This window comes from Salvelinus fontinalis, chromosome 1, assembly GCF_029448725.1.
Source record: "Salvelinus fontinalis isolate EN_2023a chromosome 1, ASM2944872v1, whole genome shotgun sequence".
Classification (NCBI taxonomy): Eukaryota; Metazoa; Chordata; class Actinopteri; order Salmoniformes; family Salmonidae; genus Salvelinus; species Salvelinus fontinalis.
In genome coordinates this window covers 30,927,414-30,952,100 of record NC_074665.1, presented here as the reverse complement: position 1 = coordinate 30,952,100, position 24,687 = coordinate 30,927,414, and the positions used below count along the sequence as shown (strand labels likewise).

The 24,687-nt window shown below is 43.9% G+C and overlaps 1 protein-coding gene across 1 annotated transcript; it reads right to left on the bottom strand.

The window, feature by feature from the left end:
• Positions 1–14,063: 14,063 nt before the first annotated feature.
• On the bottom strand, positions 14,064–17,257 carry LOC129852964 (GTP cyclohydrolase 1-like). The gene is made up of 6 exons (XM_055918571.1): positions 16,834–17,257; positions 16,126–16,235; positions 15,833–15,888; positions 15,610–15,641; positions 15,404–15,488; positions 14,064–15,124 (listed from the first exon to the last, which is right to left on the bottom strand). Exons 1-6 carry the CDS (start codon positions 17,132–17,134, stop codon positions 14,995–14,997), a joined length of 714 nt encoding a protein of 237 aa, XP_055774546.1. The 5' UTR covers positions 17,135–17,257; the 3' UTR covers positions 14,064–14,994.
• Between the last annotated feature and the right edge of the window lie 7,430 nt (positions 17,258–24,687).

Genomic DNA, 24,687 nt, shown 5'->3' with positions numbered 1-24,687 from the left:
ATCCCACTTTCGCATCCAGGGACCGTCTCTGCTGATCACATCTGCCAATCACATTCTCCGCATCTAAGACACTGAACACAGCTGGTGACAGCTCGAAAGAGTTCGCCGTCCGACAAACTGCTATCATGTAGTCATTTTTTTAAATTTTGTAATCTATTTAGTTATAGGAACTACCATCAATGCAAGCTGTAAAATGACTCCCAACTTATACTGAACAAAAATATAAGCGTTGGTCCCAGGGGCGAAAATCTGAGATCAACCTTGGAGGGGAAAATTACATTAAATTTTCTCAAGAGCAATTCCTGAGGGGGACACCAAAAGTAGTGCTGTAACACATAGCATACGTTGTTAAATGTATATTGAGGAACCATAATTCCTACAACTGGATAATTGATAGGTACAGTAGTTAACTGAAGGGTTTTCCCAACTTGTTCAAATGTTTAAATCATTATAATTCTACTACTAATAATAGTTATAGCAGTGCTCCTTACCAGTCAAGTATGTATGCAGGTATTCGTACTTACAACCAGCAATATCAAGAAAGGTCAGTAGGTGACAATGGTACTGTACACTGTATGGGTGTAGTTTTCATAAATACAATGAACATGGTGTGATCACATCTAAAATAATCTCCATTGAGAACCATCACAAAGTTGGTCTCCGTATTGAATTGACTTTTTAATTTGACTTTTTCTGATACATTTATATAGTCATTAAATATGTCCACCTGGCCTGAGTCTTCAATATCTTTGCAAGAACAAAAAGCTTAAAATAAGAACAGTTCTAAAAGCAAAATAACTACTTCAATGAAAAACCCAAATAAATCAACCAAAATATCCTTCAGTCAGTGTCTCAACTCTTCAAACAGCAGCTATGGACAAGTATGTCGCACAAAGTATGCAATTTTAAATAAAATAACACGAAATAAATAATTTGTAAGTGTACTAAAATCTACTAAACAAAAGAACAACTATCAATTACACCATGGGTTCTCAAACAGGGATCCATGGACTAATTGCAAGGGGTCCGTGAAATAAAAAAGTGTAATGAATGTAGTCAGTACCACAAGGTTTCCAGTAAGTTTACATATAATATAAAGGGGGTGGAGGTCCCTGAGGACCGCTCAAAACCTTGCCTGCCTTGCCTCAAAATATGCAGGGGTTCCAGTACCCCAAAAAGGTTGAGAACCACTGCTATACACACTACTGAACAAAAGAACCGAGCATATGTTTGCGGGTTTCCTCAACAACACATCAGTTGGCACTTTCGCAATGCCCTCGCCTGTTGTCTCCGACACCCTGTATAGCCCAATAAACTCCTTGTGAGGGACAAGGTCATGGTCAACATAACGCAGACAGACATTCTCCTGTTCAGCACCAGAGACATCTTGAGTACCATCAACAATTAATGAAAATTGTACAATCGGAAGAGACCTAATCTCAGCTGCAATGCCTCGAATGACTATTGGCCATGATGTTCAGAATTTCATTCTGTGCTTTGGGGCCTGTGTACATTGTGGTACGCTCTGTTAACCACTTCAGTAAAATGGGATCATCCTCTTCTGCCCTAAATTTCAAAATCTGGTATAAATTCCCACTGTCATCCGTGTGGCCTCTAAAGGCTTGTCCCTGTCTTACTACATGCCGCACCGAACTAACAATTTTCATCAAGCAATGCCTTGCGTCATCCTGCTGTTTACCCCACGCGCTGGACATAACTGGACACTGATTGGATTTAGCTGGTGTGCTGTTACAATTACAAAGTGGCGGTGGGTTTGGCAATTTTGATGTGCTGTGAATTTTTTAATGCCTTTTCTCCAGTTCCTAAATCCTGCACTAACGAAGGCAGCATCAGCTCTTTGGCCAAAAGATGGCTGGCTTGAAAACCCTTGGCTACAGTGAAAACACAACACTCCTTTTATTGATGGATTATAATGTAGCCAGGGGAAATCGCGAAACCATCTCTCTTGAAACGTCAACACTCTGTTGGCAAGAGTTTGCGGTTCTATAAATTGTGGGTGTGGCTGATATGGTTTTGTGCCATCACTGTGGTAACTGGACAATGCTGTGCCACTGTCCCCTATACTGGTGCTGCTGGCAACAAGGGTGACACTTGGTCCTGCCGTGGCTGTGACACTGTCCTCTGAAGTCTCTCTCCCTGGCTCTTTCCCTTTCACCACCCTAACTGACTCAGTCTGTCTCCTAGAAAATAAATAAGGTGTTTGCCGTACTCCTAACTACCGGTACCCAAAACTACACAATTAATCACAACAGCAATACCATTGCCGTAAACAAATCTTAGTTTAGTCACCAGTTTAAGTTGAGAGTGGGGGTATCCATGGCATTTTCCAATTATGTCCCTATTTTACAAGTCAAAAAAATTGAGAACCTTTCATAATGTTGCCAAACAAAGACTCAACAAACTTACCTGAGACTCCCTGTCTGCCAATCTGTCCCTGCATATCTGTCCCCAGCTCTGCTGTCTGTGTGCCATCTGTTGCCTGCTCTGCCTAATGACATCATTGTGAAACATTTCCATTAGCATTTTACTTCTTTCTTATGAACATTTTATCAACTAGTCTTTGAGATATTAGGATACTAGAGTTCTTACTATGCGTTTTGGTGTACTGACAAATACTCTGATGTCCGTCTTCTTACTTTTTTCTGCCATTTTTCTACCTGGCTGGCTGGCTGGCCTAGCTGCACACACACACATTTACACAACACATGCTGCAACCTTTTGTAATTTAAATAGTTTGTTTCATATTGGCTGGCTTCCAACAATAGCTGAATTTGTAAAGCTAGCGAGCACCAATTCCGTTTCTGTGTGTTTGCTATAATCTTTGCTGCCTGGTTAAATAAAGGTGAAATAAAATAAAATAAAAAAAGTTCACTAGCGACAATTTATCTTTTGCAACGAGACCATTATATATATTTAAGACAATGGTAGAAGAGAGTGTAGTTCTGTTCTGTTCAGTTTGGACTTCAGTTTATTGCTAACCTTATCACAGGGACGTCGAAGCACTACAGCTGCATGCTGATCTTGGAATAAACTGACGATAGCAAAGATTCCATCTTTGACGACGCCACATAAATGGAATAGGTACTAGCTAGCTTGATAGTGTAACGAGTGACGCTCTCCTCATCCTCGGATGAGGTGAGGAGAGAGGGATCTGAAGACCAAAACGCAGGCTTTGGGAAATAAGCCATCTTTTATTTAACAATGCTGATGGCAAAACACGAAACGAAACAAACACTTTCCAAACTACAAAATAACAAAACGACGTTGACGAAACCTGAACATAAACTTACATAACTAAACATAAACTTACGTACAGGAAACAGACGACATCGAAACGAAAACGAAACAAACAAACGCTACAGTCCAGTGTGGTACGAACAAACATACTGACACAGGAGACAATCACCCACAAACAAACAGTGAGAATGCCCTACCTAAATATGACTCTTAATTAGAGGCAAACGCAAACCACCTGCCTCTAATCAAGAGCCATACCAGGCAAACCAAAACCAACATAGAAACAGATAACATAGAATGCCCACCCAACCTCACGTCCTGACCAACTAACACACAAAAACTAACATAAATAGGTCAGGAACGTGACAGTACCCCCCCCACAAGGTGCGAACTCCGGACGCACCAGCACAAAGTCTAGGGGAGGGTCTGGGTGGGCATCTAACCACGGTGGTGGCTCAGGCTCCGGGCGCGGTTCCCACCCCACCATAATCCATCCTAGCCTCCTCCCTCCAAGCATGTCCACCCTCTTTCTTCCCCCACAAAATCCTCTTAATAACACATCTAATAATGACAACACCGGGACAGAGAGATAAATCAAGACAGAGGGATAGATAAGAATATAGAAGTAGATAAAGATAGAGAGGGAGATCAGGATAGAGGGGCAACTCCGGACTGAAAGGCAGCTCCGGACAGAGAGACAGCTCTGGACTGATGGGCAGTTCTGGGTATCTAGCCTTTTCAGGCTGAAGGTCAGCTCATGGCTGACTGACGAATCTCGACGCTCATGGCTGGCTGACGGCTCTCGACGCTCATGGCAGGCTGACGGCTCTCGACGCTCATGGCAGGCTGACGGCTCTCGACGCTCATGGCGCTCTGACGGCTCTCGACGCTCATGGCGCTCTGACGGCTCTGGCTGCTCATGGCGCTCTGACGGCTCTGGCTGCTCATGGCTCGCTGGCGGCTCTGGCTGCTCATGGCTCGCTGGCGGCTCTGGCAGATCCTGTCTGGTTGGCGGCTCTGGCAGATCCTGTCTGGTTGGCGGCTCTGGCAGATCCTGTCTGGTTGGCGGCTCTGGCAGATCCTGTCTGGTTGGCGGCTCTGGCAGATCCTGTCTGGTTGGCGGCTCTGGCAGATCCTGTCTGGTTGGCGGCTCTGGCAGATCCTGTCTGGTTGGCGGCTCTGGCAGATCCTGTCTGGCTGACGGCTCTAGCGGCTCCTGTCTGGCTGATGGCTCTAGCGGCTCCTGTCTGGCTGACGGCTCTGTAGGCTCATGGCAGACGGGCGGCTTTGCAGGCTCATGGCAGACGGGCGGCTTTGCAGGCTCCTGGCAGACGGATGGCTCAGACGGCGCTGGGGAGACGGATGGCTCAGACGGCGCTGGGGAGACGGATGGCTCAGATGGCGCTGGGGAGACGGATGGCTCAGATGGCGCTGGGGAGACGGATGGCTCAGATGGCGCTGGGGAGACGGATGGCTCTGGCCGGATATGGCACACTGTAGACCTGGTGCGTGGTGCCGGAACTGGAGGCACCGTGCTAATGACAAGCACCTTCCTACTAGTGCGGGGAGCAGGGACAGGGCACACTGTATTCTCAAAGCCTACTCTATCCCTGATGCGTGGTACCGGCACTGGTGACGCCGGGCTGAGGACAAGCACATCAGGATTAGTAGGGGGAGAAGATACAGTGGGTTCAGGGCTCTGGAGACGCACTGGTAGCTTAGTGCGTGGGGCCGGAACTGGAGGCACCGGGCTAGATACACGCACTACAGGGAGAGTGCGTGGAGGAGGAACAGGGCTCAGGATACGCACTGGTAGCCTAGTGCGTAGTGTATACACTGTAGGTACTAGGCTGGGGCGGGGAGGTGGTGCCGGAAATACCGGACCGTGGAGGCGTACTGGCACTCTTGAGCATTGAGCTTGCCCAACCTTACCTGGTTGAATACTCCCGGTTGCCCGACCAGTGCGGGGAGGTGGAATAACCCGCACCGGGCTATGTAGGCGAACCGGGGAAACCATGCGTAAGGCAGGTGCCATGTATGCCGGCCCGAGGAGACGCACTGGAGACCAGACGCGTTGAGCCGGCCTCATGACACCTGGCTCAATACTCAATCTAGCCCTACCAGTGTGGGGAGGTGGAATAACCCGCACTGGGCTATGCACTCGTACAGGAGACACCGTGCGCTCTACTGCGTAACACGGCGCCTGCCCGTACTCCCGCTCTCCACGGTAAGCCTGGGAAGTGGGCGCAGGTCTCCTACCTGCCCTTGGCCCACTATCTCCTAGCCCCCCCCCAAGAAATTTTTGGGAATTACTCACGGGCTTTTTTGGCTTCCGTGCCAGACGCGTTCCCTCATAGCTCCGGTTCCTCTCCCAGGTAGCCTCTGCTCTCCTCAATGCCTCCACCTGTTCCCATGGGAGGCGATCCCTCCCAGCCAGGATCTCCTCCCAAGTGTAGCAACCCTTTCCATCCAAAACATCGTCCCATGTCCATTGCTCCTTTCTCTCCTGTCCCTTACTCCGTTTCGTGTTCCTTTGCCGCTTGGTCTTAGCTTGTTGGTGGGTGATTCTGTAACGAGTGACGCTCTCCTCATCCTCGGATGAGGTGAGGAGAGAGGGATCTGAAGACCAAAACGCAGGCTTTGGGAAATAAGCCATCTTTTATTTAACAATGCTGATGGCAAAACACGAAACGAAACAAACACTTTCCAAACTACAAAATAACAAAACGACGTTGACGAAACCTGAACATAAACTTACATAACTAAACATAAACTTACGTACAGGAAACAGACGACATCGAAACGAAAACGAAACAAACAAACGCTACAGTCCAGTGTGGTACGAACAAACATACTGACACAGGAGACAATCACCCACAAACAAACAGTGAGAATGCCCTACCTAAATATGACTCTTAATTAGAGGCAAACGCAAACCACCTGCCTCTAATCAAGAGCCATACCAGGCAAACCAAAACCAACATAGAAACAGATAACATAGAATTGCCCACCCAACCTCACGTCCTGACCAACTAACACACAAAAACTAACATAAATAGGTCAGGAACGTGACAGATAGTTAATGTTTGCTTTAGTTTGCGCGCTAGCTCTGCAAATTCAACTAGTGTGTGAACCCTGCCAACATAAAAATAAATAAATAACATTGCTATGGACCTGCTATGGATTGACTGAATTAACCTCACGTCAGTTACGTACATGTCCCTTTCGGACAGTAGATACGAACCCTTTTTTACCTTGCCAGCTAAAGAACTGGCAGTGGATCAAACCATTGTGAGGCAAAGGGCGGGGGGGGTCGCAATCTTTTGAAATTTAAATGCGCTATTAAGTGTCTATAATCAGCACAAGTGCTTTCATTGCGTATTATTAATATTATTGAAATTACATAGTTATGTTTACAGTGATATATTGGGGGGGACAAATCATCTTTTTCCCAAGATGGGGGGGTCGTGTCCCCCCCGTCCCCCCTGGGATTTCCGCCTATGGTTGGTCCCATGTTTCATGAACTGAAATAAAATATCTCAGAAATGTTCCATATGTACAAAAAGCTTATTTCTCTCTAATTTTGTGCACAAATGTTTTTACCCATTTGTTAGTGGGCATTTCTCCTTTGCCGAGATGATCCATCCACCTGACAGGTGTGGCATATCAAGAAGTTGATTAAACAGCATGATCATTAACACAGGTGCATCTTGTGCTGGGGACAATAAAAGGCCAGTCTAAAATGTGCCGTTTTGTCACAGAAGACAATGCCACAGATGTGTCAAGTTTTGAAGGAGCCTGCAATTGGCAATGTCCACCAGAGCTGTTGCCAGAGAATTTAATGTTAATTTCTCTACCATAAGTCGCCTCCAACGTTGTTTTAGAGAATTTGGCAGTATGTCCAACCGGCCTCACAACCACAGTCCACGTGTATGGCGTTGTGTGGGCGAGCAGTTTGCTGATGTCAACGTTGTGAACAGTGTGCCACATGGTGGTGGTGGGGGTTATAGTATGGGCAGGCATAAGCTATGGACAACGAACACAATTGCATTTTATCGATGACAATTTGAATGCACAGAGATAAAGTGACGAGATCCTGAGGCCCATTGTTGTGCCATTCATCTGCTGCCAGCATCTCATGTTTCAGCAATATCTCAGCATGTCGCAAGGATCTGTGCAACAATTCTTGGAAGCTGAAAATGTCCCAGTTCTTCTATGGCCTGCATACTTACCAGACATGTCACCCATTGGGATATTCTGGCTCGACGTGTACGACTGCGTGTTTCAATATCCAGCAACTTCGCACAGCCATTGAAGAGGAGTGGGACAACATTACACAGGCCACAATCAACAGCCTGATCAACTCTATATGAAGATGTGTTGTGCTGCATGAGGCAAATGGTGGTCGCGCCAGATACAGACTGGTTTTCTGATCCACCTCCCTACCTTTTCGTTTTTGAAGGTATCTGTGACCAACGAATGCATATCTGTATTTCCAGTCATGTGAAATCAATAGATTGCGGCCTAATTTATTTATTTAAATTGACTATTTCTTTATGAACTGTAACTCAGTAAAGTCTTTGAAATTGTTGCGCTTTTATATTTTTGTTCAGTATACATGGCACCTTTTTTTGTAAGAGTGTAAGTATAACCATATAGGGTTCTTCAGTTTGTCCCCATAGGGGAAAGGCATCCTGATCTCCTTATGGTATCGGTGTTGCCGGTCACCTGCCGCATTTGCCAGTCACCCGCCCCATCTGCTGATCAGCTGGCGCATCTGCCACTCACCTGCCAGTTACCCACCGTCACCTGCCGGTCACCAGCCAGAGAATATCTACCTATCCATCTATCCCTTTCATCTTTGACTGTCTTTTCTCGCTTAATTTCATTTCATATTTTCTTTTCCTATCCAACTCCCTTTTTCTTATTTCCTATCCTAAATCTGTTTTCTCACTTACTTTTCTCCTTTCATTTCCTCACGTCCATTTAAAACAATATTATTGCCATCGACTCTGTGTTTTGAATTGCTACATGTGAAGTGTCTCCTTCCTTGGAACCTTCAGTCCTTTTCTTTCAAGACTGTGCAGTTAATAAGGTGGCACCACTTTTGTTAGATACAATGTAACTTCTGCAACGTAGGACTTTGTAGTTCAGGTAGGATTTTTTTTAAAGTGTTTATTTCTATGAATTCAATGCTGGTGACTTACCATCTCACAGGTGTTTTTTTTGCCCCGTTTATACTTAGTTGTGTTCTTGCCCACATTCCGATTGTGCCCACATGTGTAGACAATCAAAATACTAATTGTGATCTGATTGTGATTAGAGCTTCCTGACCACCTCTGGAGGTAGTCAAAGGTGCATCTCGTACGAATACTGACAACGAAAGCATATACATTTGGCCGACATTATGCTTGTCCTGGACTCTCAAAAAAATCACACTGGCCAGTTGAGGTAGTAAGTAATCATAGACAACAGTACTTCTACAATTCCTCCAGAATTAAGATCATGGTCTTCATTAGAAGCCAAGTGCCTATTGGCACTGTGGTCGGATGCCACAGTCCAAGATCGCGTCCAGCTCTGAATAAAATGGGCAAATAGAAATAAAGATATTAATGAAGAGTTATCATCCAGAATGAGGAAAAAGGGTTCTCCTGTCAAATGCCAGCGCAAAATCAAATATTCGAAAGCATTGTAGGCTACAGAAAGGCCACGGACTGTAGTAGCAGAATTTAAACTGAGTTCCAAATGTATTGGGGATACATGGAACAGACAATGATTGAGTCGCAGTAGAAGGCTGCGGTGCATGACAAGTGTATGGCAAAGGTATAATGTGTCGGCCTAATGTTCCCCCTGTACCTTTTTAGATCTAGCCAGAATGAACGGTGGGCAGTGGGTGAATTGTCGATTTCAGTTGCTGTATCAGATATAAAAAAGAATACAGTGGTATTATAATGCAGTCTTTTGAAATTGTATTATATTCTGTGAATCTTCAAGCGTTTTCCATTTGTCAAAGTGCAGAAGATGTCCAAACGGATGCATAAATGCACATCGCTTCTGTAAGCATGCGCAAGGCCACTGTCCAATATAATGTAGGCTACAATACGAAGGACTCTTTAGGCTACATTTTGATTGACAATTTATTCCTTTATAAAGCAATAGTATTTGCTTAACGTGTGATCCTTTGCACTTTTTTATTGATTGACGCTTTCTACATTTTCATAATTTGACCACGCGTCTTGCTATAGGTTATCATGTTAACGGTTCCGTTAGTGAATTATGACTGATCAATAATTTGGAGGAAACTAAACCATGGTCATTCTCCCAGCATGTCACTTTTTTCCCCCTTTGGTACTGTTTAGGCCTATACTAAAGGTTATTTACAATACGATATTGCAATAATATTAAGACCCCATATGTAAACATCAACCCTGTCCAGACCTGTTTGGATAATAACTGATTAGAAAATATCTGATGTGATTGGTCAAAAGACCAAATTAGTGTAGAAAAAAAAATCTGAATTGGGCTGCCTGTGTAAACACAGCCTTTGTAGTCTACTCTGTTACTTAACCGGTTTCTGTTTTTACTGTGTGCATTAGGTCTTGTGTCATTTTTTATTTGTACTGTGCATTACTTATATTTTGTACACACGTCCAGATACTCAGCTCGTTTGTGTGGTGACTTTTTTTAGGGATGGGAGAGATTCTCTAAATATTTATTTGTAAGGTTTTGGACAGGTCAAGGCTATGGTGACAGTAGCCTACTACACCCAGTCTTAAATCGTTGGATAATAAAAGTTGGCCCCATGGCTTAAAAAAAAAGAGGTAACCAATGCCTCTGTATTCCACCCTCTCTAGGCGGCGAGGGTGCGGAACTCTATGGCGAAGTCAACCACTGGTCTGGCCCATTGGCGGAGGTTGAACTGTCGGCTGGCCGCTTCTCGTCCGCCGACTGGGTGGTCGAAGACTCGTCGCAGCTTGGCAGTGAAGGCTACTATGGATCTGCAAGATGGTGGCTGCTGTTCCCACACCGCCGTTGCCCACGTCAGGGCCTTGCCCGAGAGTAGAGAGGGATGTAGGCGATCATGGCCCGATCGGTGTGGAACGAGGAGGACTGTACCTCAAACACCAGAGAACTCTGAGTGAGGAACCCCTTGCATCCTCCCGGGTGGCTGTCATAGTGCTCAGGGCTGGGATCTTGGGTTCCCGGCGCAGGTTCCCTGGAGGAACCACAACGACGTCTGTAGCACTGGGCGAAGAGACCTGGGCATTGGCTCCTCCTGGGTTGGGGGCGTGCCGTGGTTGGAGGGACTCTGCAAGTGACCGAAGGGTTGCAGAGATTTGGGAGAGCTGTTCTTGCTGACGTCCTAACAGTGATCCTTGGTGGGCTATCACATTCCGGATCTGGGGGATCTCTGTTGGGTCCATGTTGTGGCAGAAGCTTGCTGTGACGTGGTAAGGTTGGACCCAGGTGCAGAGAAGAGACCAGACGAGGAATCGGTGGTTAAGAATAAACATAATACTTTACTGATACGGTAGCGGCAGGGTCACAGTACACATGAAAAAATAACAAACACTAAGTCTCAAACTCACTCAGGAAACGAACGCACATGGTAAACAATTCAAGCTTATGCAAAGGACCACAGAAAACACACCTCTTTTAACAGGGACACAATAATGAAATAATAAGACACACCTGAGTCCAATAAAAGTTTATATGGTGGTCTCTGATGTCAGGAAGAGCCATGACAGTACCCCCCCCCCCGGACCTGGGAAGCTGGAGACGATAGGTTGATGCGACTCAGGATCTTGAATGGTCCTTTGTCGCAAGGAGTGAGCTTCCACGAGTCCACCTTTTAAGGGACGATCACAGGTTGCGAGACACACCCGTTGACCCAGTCGGAGGAGCCGAAGAGGTCTTCGGTGCCAGTTTGCCTGATGTTGGTGTGGGACAGAGGAGCAAGGAGGATCGGACTCTGATCCAGGTGCGGCGACAACAATGAACGCCTTGGCTGATGGCACCCTCACGTCGGCCTCTTGTTCAGGAAATGGGGGGCGAACCCGAACTGACACTCAAACAGCGACTGTCCAGCAGACGAGTTTGGCAGTGTGTTATGATTATTACTCCACCCAGATGAGGAACTTGCTCCAGTTGCTGGCATGAGCGGAGACGAAGCAGCGGAGGAACTTCGCTCAGTTTGCCCATTCGACTGAGGCTTGAACCCCGAGGAGAGACTCACCGATGGGAACAGAAGGCCTTCCAATACCGTGCTACAAACTGGGGCCCACGATCTGAGACAATGTCGCGGGGAAGTCCGTGTAGTCAATGGCTAATCATGAGATCAGCAGCAGTGAGGAATGGGAGAAGGTCAAATAACTTCTGAAAATTAAGCACATTAATCTGCTTTACAACAGGTGTAGAGCCTAACTGGCCTACATACGCAGCGTGTGAGTTTAAAGTTTTGTGGAGATCATTTTCACCATAAAAATGCACCTTTTATAATAAAAGCATTACATGCATAATCACATTTGCAGTCTCTTTTGAGAACAGTGTTTTCCTGCTAATGGAACATTCACGCTTGTAGTCTACTGCCTTGTGTGGATTTCTGTGCTTATAATGTGACGAAATAGACATAGTTTATCAACATTCTGATCTGTTACGTCAGCCTCATTGCTTAAAGTTTTTTTTCTCCCTTTATTTAACTAGGCAATTCAGTAAAGAACAAATTCTTATTTTCAATGACAGCCTAGGAACCGTGGGTTAAAGGCCTTGTTCAGGGGCAGAACGACAGATGTTTACCTTGTCGGCTTTGGGATTCGATCTTGCAACCTTTCAGTTAGTAGTCCAATGCTCTAACCACTAAGCCACCTGCCAGTTGTAATAATTTGGGCTCTATCAACTGTCTCTAACTATGTTTGGAATATTTATTTCTCGCACAGAATAGAATAGGTCAACTTTTGTACTATCAAGGATAATAGATTAACATGGGCTAGTGCTTATGCTGTTCATTCGGTCTACTTATCTTATTGGCTGACGAAAATTACATGTGGACAGTTTTTCCAATATCTTCAATATGCGCCTCGGAATTGGAAAAGGACATGCACATTTGTGTCCCTGATGTGTCTGTCTTCACTTGTAGCCTGTGAGAAAGACTCAATCTTGTGATGGAGAGCCATTTGAGTGAGAGGTGCTTAGGAGCACAGAGAAGGAAATTATAATTATTATATTTAGGCCAAGGTCACAACAGCCACTGGCTGCATATGGCATGGATTTTTTTAGGGGGCATTACAGCCACACAAAGGGGATACCGCTAACAAATGTGAGACTTTTTTTCTAATCATCATTAGAGTCGCATCATGCAGCCTTACAATGTATTAAAAATCAAAACACATAGCCCAATGTTTGTAGAACAACCAAAGTTACATTAATAACTCTAAATTAATCATATAGGAGTACCTGTTTGTTTGTTAACCGCTCAACACAGAATAGCCGCATGTGCACACTTTTATTCAGCTATGCTCAATTGTGTTCTTCGTGTTATAAAATGATATAAAATAATGCCCCGGCATTCTAAGCCAATCTTGTTTGCTAAATGAACGAGAGTTGCCCACAGCCATATGGCATAGTCAGATCAGGGCCTAACATAAGGACAACTCAGAGTATGCTATTCTGTTCTTTTGAAATATTTATTCAACTTTTAAAAATGTAGATGTTCGGAAGGTCTGCATCAGTGGCTTGTAGGCTATGCGTGGATGCCAGGAGATGCTAAATGTATGTTATTAATAGTCAATTACTGGGAAATCGGCAGTTATAAACTGGACAATCACTGGCTGACAAAATGTCATGACCACCACAGCCCTAGACACATCCAAAGCAAAAACAAAACAGACATCTCTAGCTTAAACTGACAGATTTTTATGGGGATGTTTGTATTATGCTCATTTGATTTCCGCGAGGGGTGTAGACATCGACCTTAGGGGGTTACCAACCATTCCTGGACCTGACTCCTAAAGAGCCAGCCACTCAAGGACAGTACCAAAAGAGATGATTTGTTGATTCTGTTTCCTAGTGACAGAATCTGCACAGGGCTGACTGTTCAATGCCCCATATATTGAGCATTCATTTTGCGGATAGAATTCTATATAATAGTTTAAATTGAAAAGAACAGATTGATGCCTCAATTGTTGTTTTGAATATCGGTTCATAAACCTGATGCCATGGTCAAATCTGTTCCCAACTATCTTGAATTTTATCCAGCATAGTTGTCAACCCTTTCAACTTTAAGTGAAAGTGATATCTTATACTATTTTTACTAGTCATCTTATTAAGGCATGCATGGGTTTTCATTGGTGGCAGACAAACCAATTCATTCCTTTCTCTTTTGGGTAATTGCCTTTTCCATTTTTTTTGTGACAGAGTTGCAGTGAATGGGTTACACTTTTGTATTGAGCATACATCTCCATACAACTTTGGTTAATTGCTTGTGTGACATCATTTTAACCTCTTTATTTTACAAAGCATGATGTGATGCTTAATTAACTAAGGAATCACACCTGTATGGAAGTACCTTCCTTCAGTATGCAGTACTTTGTATCCCTTATTTTCTCAAGGATTTCCTTTATTTTGACAGGTACCTGTATCTTATTCAACAAAAAATACCTGTTCATCCAGGTTAATACTTAATACATATAAATGTGCATTTAATGAATATGAACACACTCCGCACTAATTCAGCTTATAGAATCCGGGAAATCGAGGCAACTCTTGTCCTAAAGCAAATATCTTAATTACAAAACCAAGAAAGCAACTTTAAAGCAGGTTAAATATTTATTTATTTCTAAATGTAATGTTCAAACTCATAAGATTGACAAATCAACATTTTTAACATTAACTAGATGGGAAACTTTTTCCAAACACGAGACAAGTAATCATCAGCATCATCATGCTCATGTGATACAACATTTGGGTTAGAGGCATTTACAGAACATTTCCATTGTTATTGTTATGCTCCTATATCATTATTACCTTGAGCCATTGCACAACTAGATATTAACACCCCTTACTAGCACAAGAGTTAAGTTCAAACAGAACAAATGTCAATGTTATGAGGGTCATATTTCAGCTTCAAGTTTCTAAGAATACCATGTACATAATATACAGCCAAAATACTAAGAAAACATCTAAACAATGTAAGCACTTGCGATACAGTAACGGTAAGGCGTTTCCTCTGAAGGTGGGTACAGAGGGGCCTTTGGCAGCAGCACTTAATGTGAAACGATCCAAGGACCACACATAACTTATAAAGTTATCAAGTTCCTTATAGTTTTTAATCCCTGATCATGACTCCCTGATATATCAGTTTTAGCAATTGTCCCAAACTGCAAACCCCGGATCTTTACTCCAGGTGCACTATAGAAAAGCGCTCAAAATATTTGAAAGATTTCAAATAGTATTTCAACCCCTGGTTTGGTACTTTCACAGATAGTTGGAAAATATTCCTTCAAATGCAGTGCTACCCACCATGAAGAGTCCCCCCCCCCACCCCCCACCCTCGCACCCTTATTGGAACCAACTAAGATAAAGTCCCCTACGTGACAGAACATACTTAGCTAAGATCAATGAAAGACTGAGATGCAGAAGAGAAAAATAAGAAAACAATCTGGCAATGTTTGGTGATAGCTGGAGAGATTGCTGTTTTTGCTTGGAAAGACAGGGTGAGGTAACAACGGTCCAAGTGGGTCAGTTGTTTTTGATCAGAGCCAAGAACTCCTCCCGGGTCTTGGGATCCTCTTGGAAGAGTCCCAGCATGGCGCTTGTCACGGTCTTGCTGTTCATCTTCTGCACACCCCTCATCACCATGCACATATGACTGAAACACACAATACAATGGTCCAAACTCAGTTGTTCTAATTCAAAACAGATCAACTGGTGCACTCTTGAGAACAACTCTTCGATTCATTGAATGAATTGATCCAAAACACATAAAACAAAAGCGGGCTTAACAACCTCCTGTCAGCCATGGCATAATACCTGACACAGTTAGTGTAGCATGGGTTTGCAATTCATTCGGGCATAGAAATATATGGAGCAATACAATGTAATTCACATGTAATACCAGACATGTAGTACATAGTAAAAAGACACTCACGCTGCCTCAATGACGACTGCTACGCCTGCAGGCTCTAATGCCTCTGAGATTGCTGTAGCGATCTGCTTGGTCAGGCGTTCCTGCACTGTAGCGGGAACAACAAACATAAAGAGCAGAGGTTAATACTCTAGATACACTCAAACCCACAGACTCTCTCAGCAAGCTGCTCGGTGATAGTGATACCGAAAGGACCAAAGGATACTCGCCTTGAAGCCTCCTGCTGAACATTTCAACAATCCTGAAATAAATGAAGCAATAAAAGGGGAAGTTAGTACAGTACCAAGTAACTCAGAACGTGCATGTGTGTGTGTGTGTGTGTGCATGCGTGCACATGTCTGTGTGTGCGTTCATGTGTGCACTTGTGTGTGTGCGTACGTGCCTGCATGCATATCTTTGGGAATATGATAGCCACTAAATATGATCACTGACCTTGCCAGCTTGCTCAGACCAACCACTTTATTATTTGGTAGATATCCAATGTGAACCTTTGGTGTTGAAACAAAGCACATAGTAGCAAATTCAATAATAAAATCAGAGGACGTCTGATTTGTTACCCATATACCATTGACATTAGCAGGATTTCAACAACAACAAATGAAACAAGGGATGTTCTGAGTGTCAGAATGGGTTATAGGTATCAAATGATCCAAACTGATGCTATGTAAGTCCAAATAATACGCATGTACTGCTTCATGGCTTCATCATACATCATTGGTTTTCACCTTGCCAAAGAAGGGCACGAGATGGTGCTCACAGAGAGAGAACATTTCAATGTCCTTCACGATCACCATCTCGTTGTGGTTCTCGTCAAAGATGGCATTGTTCAGGATGTCTGGGGAAGACGAGGTAAGAGAAACAAGTGGAACAATTGTTTTACCCAACTCCAGATGGCAGCTTTGTATGCAGAATGAGTTTTCTCTACTTGCGATCTCAATTTGCAGAGACACTGGGTGCCATGAGGAAAATGTAAAGTAATGGACCACGCTCTTTGCAGCAAATAGAATATGACCTGATGAATACAATGAAAACTCAAAATGAACAGCTAGTCAAAATCTGAATTACACTTTGTTGCTTCCAATGATGTATGTGTCTATGGCTGTTTCCAGTAATGTTTAAAATAACAATGGAGGTCTGATATCTCCAAAGCTAAATGAATCGTGCACACATATCAACTTGCACTGTAGCTGTGTGGACAGTTTATCAAGACTATGCAGCCTGAGGAATGAGCAAGGCTAAATTAGTTTTAAATAGGCTTGTGTAAATATATAAGACCACACATTAAATGCATAATAAAACTGTAAAGAACAGAACCTTTTAAGATTGTTCTCCTTGTCCTTTGAACATCACAATCTACCTCACAATCTATCATATATTTTAGATATAATTAAATACATTTACAACTATTTGTGCAGGACGGTCAATGCTCTCACCATTTACTGTCTCGTGATAACCTTTGGTGAGGAACTGCATTGCTTTGGCTGCCCGTAATGGTGTACGCAGTAGACCCTCACGTTCCACGTCTTCTCCCAGTTCGCGAAGTACAACGCCGTAGGCTCCTTCAATGGCAGATATCTTGCACACATCCTCTGACTCCTTGTGGGACTTCTCCTCCTTGCCCATCAATTCAGCTTTCTTTGCCTCTATGGATTTTTCACTGAACCCGTTGAGATATTCTGTAACAATTTTTCCATTGCAGACGCCATTAATCTCTGATGCTTTTTGGTACTCCATTCTAATAAAACTGAAATAACTTGATTCAATGCCCTGTGTATAAAGTCACCGCTTGTTGACTAAGTTGTGGTAAGAGGTGACAGTAGACTATTGCTCATGGATTGGGTGGTGACTGCAGGCCCTATTTATGGGTGCGCCTCTAACTGTCATGCCCGTTCCTACATTCGTTACGGAGTAGGCACATGGCTTCTCAGGAGAAAGTGTGACTTTTTGGTCTGCAACCACCAGACACGATCATAACGCTGCACTAATTGAGGAAGGCATCTTATCACCTACGCTAAAAAAATCGATTTTAGTGTTAATCATGAGAACAATAAACCGTTTTGTAACTAACTATAACACAGCACAAGTGTTAGAAAAGTGTGAGACCGCGTGAGTGGAAGTCCCAAGTAGTCAGGCGTTACTCTCTGAAATGTGGGATACTGCACCGTGTCACTGTATGACTAGTAAGGTACAATGTATACACTCATTGTAGGCCTATGTGGTTATGAAAGGACAGAATAAATATAAACTCAGCAAAAAAATAAATGTTCCTTTTTCAGGACCCTGTCTTTCAAAGATAATTCGTAAAAATCCAAACAACCTCACAGATCTTCATTGTAAAGAGTTTAAACTGTTTCCCATGCTTGTTCAATGAACCATAAACAATTAATGAACATGCACCTGTGGAACGGTTGTTAAGACACTAACAGCTTACAGATGGTAGGCAATTAAGGTCACAGTCCTGAAAACTTAGGACACTACAGAGGCCTTTCTATTGACTCTGAAAAACACCAAAAGAAAGTTGCCCAGGGTCCCTACTCATCTGCGTGAACGTGCCTTAGGCCAGGGCAATACATTGCAATGTCCGTACTGTGAGACGCCTAAGACAGAGCTACAGGGAGACAGGACGGACAGCTGATCATCCTCGTAGTGGCAGACCACATGTAACAACACCTCCACAGGATCGGTACATCCGAACATCACACCTGCGGGACAGGTACAGGATGGCAACAACAACTGCCCGAGTTACAACAGGAATGCACAGTTCCCTCCCGGGTGGCGCAGTGGTCTAGGGCACTGCATCACAGTGCTAACTGCGCCACCAGAGTCTCTGGGTTCGCGCCCAGGCTCTGTCGCAGCCGGCCGCGACCGGGAGGTCCGTGGGGCGACGCACAATTGGCATAGCGTCGTCCGGGGTAGGGAGGGTTTGGCCGGTAGGGATATCCTTGTCTCATCGCGCTCCAGCGACTCCTGTGGCGGGCCGGGCGCAGTGCGCGCCAGCCAAGGGGGCCAGGTACACGGTGTTTCCTCCGACACATTGGTGCGGCTGGCTTCCGGGTTGGAGGCGCGCTGTGTTAAGAAGCAGTACGGCTGGTTGGGTTGTGCTTCGGAGGACGCATGGCTTTCGACCTTCGTCTCTCCCGAGCCCGTACGGGAGTTGTAGCGATGAGACAAGGTAGTAATTACTAGCGATTGGATACCACGAAAATTGGGGAGAAAATGGGATAAAAAAAAGAAAAGAAAAGGAATGCACAGTTCCTCCATCAATGCTCAGACTGTCCGCAATAAAGAGAGGCTGGACTGAGGACTTGTAGGCCTGTTGTAAGGCAGGTCCTCACCAGACAAATCACCGGCAACAACGTCGCCTATGGGCACAAACCCACCGTCGCTGGACCAGACAGGACTGGCAAAAAGTGCTCTTCACTGACGAGTCGCGATTGTGTCTCACCAGGGGTGACCCTCCAGCATGACAATGCCACCAGCCGTACTGCTAGTTCTGTGCGTGATTTCCTGCAGGAATGTCAGTGTTCTGCCATGGCCAGCAAAGAGCCCGGATCTCAATCCCATTGAACAGGTTGGAATGGAGGGTGAGGGCTAGGGCCATTCCCCCCAGAAATGTCCGGGAACTTGCAAGTGCCTTGGTGGAAGAGTGGGGTAACATCTCACAGCAAGAACTGGCAAATCTGGTGCAGTCCATGAGGAGATGCATTGCAGTACATAATGCAGCTGGTGGCCACACCAGATACTGACTGTTACTTTTGATTTTGACCTCCCCCCCTTTGTTCATGGACACATTATTCCATTTCTGTTAGTTACATGTCTGCGGAACTTGTTCAGTTTGTCTCAGTTGTTGAATCATGTTATGTTCATACTAATATTTACACATAATAATAAACTTAGTTGACAGTGAGAGGACATTTCTTTTTTTTGCTGAGTTTATTATGTATAACAGGAAAGACAGACAGGTATAAATGATAACGGACAGTGACTGGCAAGGGAATGGTAGTTAGGACCAGACCTGGGCCAAATATATGTGTCAAATGCAATTTGAACTGGAACTGGAAAATCAAATCAAATCAATGCTTCGTAAACAACAGGTGTAGACTAACAGTGAAATGCTTACTTAGTGTCACGCCCTGGCCTTATTATTCTTTGTTTTCTTTATTATTTTAGTTAGGTCAGGGTGTGACATGGGTAATGTTTATGTTTTGTTGGTTTTGGGTGTTTATTTGGTAAAGGGGTTATGGGGTGTAGTAGATGGTTTTGTGTTGAGTGTATATGTCTAGTGTTGTCTATGTTGGTTAGTTATCTAGGAGAGTCTATGGTTACCTGAATGAGTTCCCAATTAGAGACAGCTGATTTCGGTTGTCTCTGATTGGGAGCCTTATTTAGGGTAGCCATAGGCTCTCATTGGTTGTGGGTAATTGTCTATGTAAGAACGTTAGTAGCCTGTATGTTAGTGCACAACGTTTGTAGCTTCACGGTCGTTTTGTTAAAGTGTTTTTGTGTCGTGTTCATCTTCGTGTTATAATAAAAGAAGATGGCTTATTTTCCAAAAGCTGCATTTTGGTCCGTTAATCCGCCACACGATCGTGACACTTAGGGATCCTTTTCCAACAATGCAGAGTTAAAGATAAAAAATAGAAATATTGACGCAAGGAATAAATACACAGTGAATAACAAATAACAATAATGAGTAAAAATAACATGGCTAGATACAGGAAGTATACCGCACAGGAGGTTGGTGGCACCTTAATTGGGGAGGACGGGCATGTGGTAATGGCTGGAGTGGAGTTAGTGGAATGGTATCAAATACATCAAACACATGATTTGATTTGATGCCATTCCATTCACTCTGCTCCAGCAATTATTGTGAGCCGTCCTCCCCTCAGCAGCCTCCACTGTGCAGGGGTACGAGGTAATTGAGGTAGCTACTGTATGTACATATAGGGGTAAAATGACTAGGCAACAGGACAGATAATAGACAGTAGCGGCAGCGTATGTGCTGAGTGTGTGCATGGCGTCAGTATGCATGTGTAAGTGTATGGGTATAGTCCAGTGTGTGTGCATAGAGTTAATGCAAAGAAGGGTCAATGAAGGTAGCCATTTGATTAGTTATTTATCAGTCTTGTTTATCAGTCTTATGGCTTGTGTGTGGAAGCTGTTCAGGGTCCTGTTGGTTCCAGACTTGGTGCATAGGTAGCAGAGAGAACAGTCTATGGCTTGGGTGGCTGGAGACTTTGAAAAAATGTTGTGCCTTCTGCTGACACGCCTGGTATAAAGGTCCTGGTTGTACTGGGCCGTACTCAACAGCTGCCATACCAAGAGGTAATGCAGCCTGTCAAAATGCTATCAATGGTACATCTATATAACTTTTGGAGGACCTGAGGGCAAGTATTTTCAGCTTCCTGAGGGGGAAGAAGCGCTTTCGTGCCCTCGTCACAACTGTGTGGGTGTGTGTGGACCATGTTAATTCCTTAGTGATGTGGACACCGAGGAACTCGAAGCTCTCAACCCACTCCACTACAGCCCCATCGATGTGGATTGGGTTGTGATCGCCCCTCCATTTCATTTAGACCATGATCAGCTCTTTTGTCTTGTTGACGTTAAGGGAGAGGTTGTTGTCCTGGCACCAGACTGCCAAGTCTCTGACCTCCTCCCTCTAGGCTGCCTCATCGTCGCCGGTGATCAGTCCTACCACCGTCGTGTCGTCGGGAAACTTTTTGATGCTGGAGTTGTGCGCGGTCTTGGTTGAACAGGGAGTACAGGAGGGGACAAAGGACACACCCCTGAGGGGCGCCCGTGTTGATGGTCAGCGTGGCAGATGTGTTGTTGCCTAACTTCACCGTCTGGGGGCGGCCCGTCAGTAAGTATAGGATCCAGACAGAGTGCGATGTCTGTCACCCTTTGATCAGAAAGGGTCTCAACAACATGGCCAGGCTGGGGCAAGTTCCGCTGGTGGTGACCATAGAGATAGTAGTTTTATCTCTCAGGTGTTTTATCTCCATGATGGGACCACATTCTTGCAGGAGATGTGGTTCCAGGCATAGGCGACATAAGCGGCCACTTAGGGCCCCCGGACTCTTTTTTAGGAACTCAGTCGAGATTTCAACTTACTATTGAGATTAAGAATAGTACAATACATCAGGTGCAATTTGGAAATTTGGTTGTGTATGAGCAGTTTTTCTCTTATGTCAGTCACTGACAGTCACTCAATTAGTCATGTCAACTAACTATTTTTAGATTGGTAGTTTTTGAAAGGGAGCGACCCATGATTCCGTAACAATTAGTCTATTCAGCTATCTAAACTTGACCTCCAGGGGGCCCCCATTGATTTTGTTATTCATTCTCACTCGTATCATATTAACCCTGGCATAAGTCATTGCAAAATGTGTAGAATCGCAGGATATTAGCCTTTTGCCGTTTTAAAGCAAGTTTTCTGCAATTCTACACATTTTGCCATGGGGGGAGAGACAGGAAATTAACTTGCAGGCTTGTAGGAAATTAACTTTCAAATGTTGATTTCTCTCCACCATCAAGAGGGAGGCCACTAAAATGTTTTGCAATGAGGTGGGGGGCCCCAACCAAATCTTGCAAGGGGGCCCCCAAGAGGCTAGAGCCGGTCCTGGGTGCCTCAGTTCCTAGAACATCCTACTACTGTACTGTGAAGGGTTGTGATTGAGGACCCATTAGGGATTATCAAACAAAGTCTGTTAGGGCCTGGGAGGCAGGGGTAGGCTGGGGAGGAGGCTGGCAGGGCCCCAGTGGAGCAAGCCATGGTGGCTACCCATCAGGAACAGGTGGGGGCTCCTCAGAGGAGCTAGGATAAATGTGAGTATAACTTCGCACTCATAACACTAAAATATGTACAGCTGCAAAGCCAAGAAAAATATTGTCACTGTATCTGATGTAATCAATTCTCACGCAATCTTGGTTACCCAGAAATAAAATTCTCATGAAAGTTGTCGCTTGAATCTGTCCTCACGAGATTTGTTCTCAGTTTACATTCATCCATCTGATTAAAGGGGCAATCTTGGATTGTTACTTCTATTTTGGGACTTTTAAATCAATGATAAAGCTATTGATTCTTGAAGAGCTTATAAATGCCTCATAAGCTTAGTTTCACTGTCTTACACCCTCAAACTATAAACTTATTTTACTCCATTGTTAGTATACAATGTAATTGTAAACATACAAACATAGCTTCAAATGCATTTAATTATTAAAGCTAACATTTTGATCTCATGGCTGACTATCCGTGAGATCAAAATGATAGCTTTAACCATGCTTTGAAGCTATACAGTGTCTGTTTACCAAAACATTGGCAAGGTGCTCATTTTGTTGTTTTTTGAATCTCAGATTGCCCCTTTAAGACCTGATCTGCTGTTACCTAACATGGTTTTAGGTTCATGTCGTTGTTTGGCCTCTGTTCATTCATTGAACTCGAATAAAGACAATTCAAAGAAACCATACACACATGATCCATTTGGCACAGCTTTAATAACCACTGGATTAAATCAATCCTTTCAAGCAAATCGCTTACAAGAATTACCCTCATATCTGCCTCATGCAGACTTTTCTGTTCTAATTAACAATTTTATCTGTCAACATTGAATTTAAATTATTCTGATTTATTTGATCCACAACCCAGATTGGACATGCAGTGCAGTACATCATGATGGTTAACCTAGTGAACCCAATATCCTTCCACAAAGGGCAAAATGATACTAGTTAAGAATAATGATACAATCATAATGACCGTATAAAACACATTATCTTCTGGATCAGGAGTTGAACTATAGTGCGATTGACTTGAACGCTGTTGTGTAGATTATGGCGGTCATGTGTTTGGTAACAAGGTTTGACTACCATCAGACTGACTGACTGTCCCGTGTTTAAGGGGAAGTGAATAGCCAAGCAGGTCAGGTCTGATACCACTGATCTTAATCAGAATGTCTCGCCTCGCCCTTTTGATAATGAATATGTAACACCAAAAGAACTACAATGTTCAGGAGTTATGCATGAGACCAAATATTCCATAGGTCTAAGGTTCTGAAATGGTATGGACTAATTATTTCAACAGAATTTCTAATTCTCCACTTTGTGTGCCCAAATCACTCTTACAGGCAGGTAGCCTAGTGATTTAGAGCATGGGGCCAGTAACTGAAAGGTCGCTGGTCCAAATCGAAGAGTTGGCTCTGTAACAAATCTGTTGATGTGCACTTGAGCAAGGCACTTAACCATAATTGGTCCTGTAAGTCGATCTGTATAAGAACATCTGATAAATGTAAAATGTACACTTTTAAGTTGTAAAAAAAAACACACAGGTAAGACAGCACACTTGAATGTGAGTCCTTTGTTCAAATCCCTGTTTGCTTTTCTTCCTTACAAATTCTCAGAGTTAAGAGTCAGAGGTTAATAAATCCCTCCTCAAAAGGCATCTCCTCTCTGTGGGAGTGGAGGGTGGTGGTGGTGGGCAGCAAATGAAAAGCTTTATCTATGCTGAGTGAGTCACATGAGTGTCAGAAGTTGATAGTATATTACCCCATTTGCTGTCTGTCTCACATGTCTCACCAGGGTCCAATAGAGGAACATGCACACTGTGCCAGCTTGGTCAAATGATATGCTACGGCACCTTTCCTGTTATTTAAAAGATAATTATTTACTTATGATGAAGTCATAGGAAGCTTTTCTTCTCACTACTTCATTGCGATAGCCATTGTGTGGTGAGCATTGTGGCAAATATGATGCTCTGTGAGCAGTCTGCAATGTTGTGTCCATACTCAGTTAAGTCACTGGACGCAATGTGAGACTCACACAAAAAGAGAAAGAATATAGTGAAGTGATGTGACATAGTGGCGTGACATATTTATTAATGAATAATAGGGATAAAAAGTAGTGGCTGAATACATTAATTTAACTTAGTTAACTTAACAGCCTTAGAGAGCATAACGTGAAGTAAAAAAAAAAAAAAGTTATTTCTACACTATGAGGTTGAAATAACACTGAAATTGTGTAAGAGCTGTTTGAAAAACAAATCTTGAATTTCAGCCTGTCCAGGTGGGGGGAACTTTTGGTCATAGGTCACAATGTGATCTGATTATTTTATCGCCCCCAGAAACTTCCTTTTACTCTCTGCTCTGGTAGCTCTAGGCGACCAATTCTCATAGCTTTTAGCCGTACCATTATCCTACTTCTCCTCTGTTCCTCTGGTGATGTAGAGGTGAATCCAGGCCCTGCAGTACCTGGCTCCACTCCTATTCCCCAGGCGCTCTCTTTTGATGACTTCT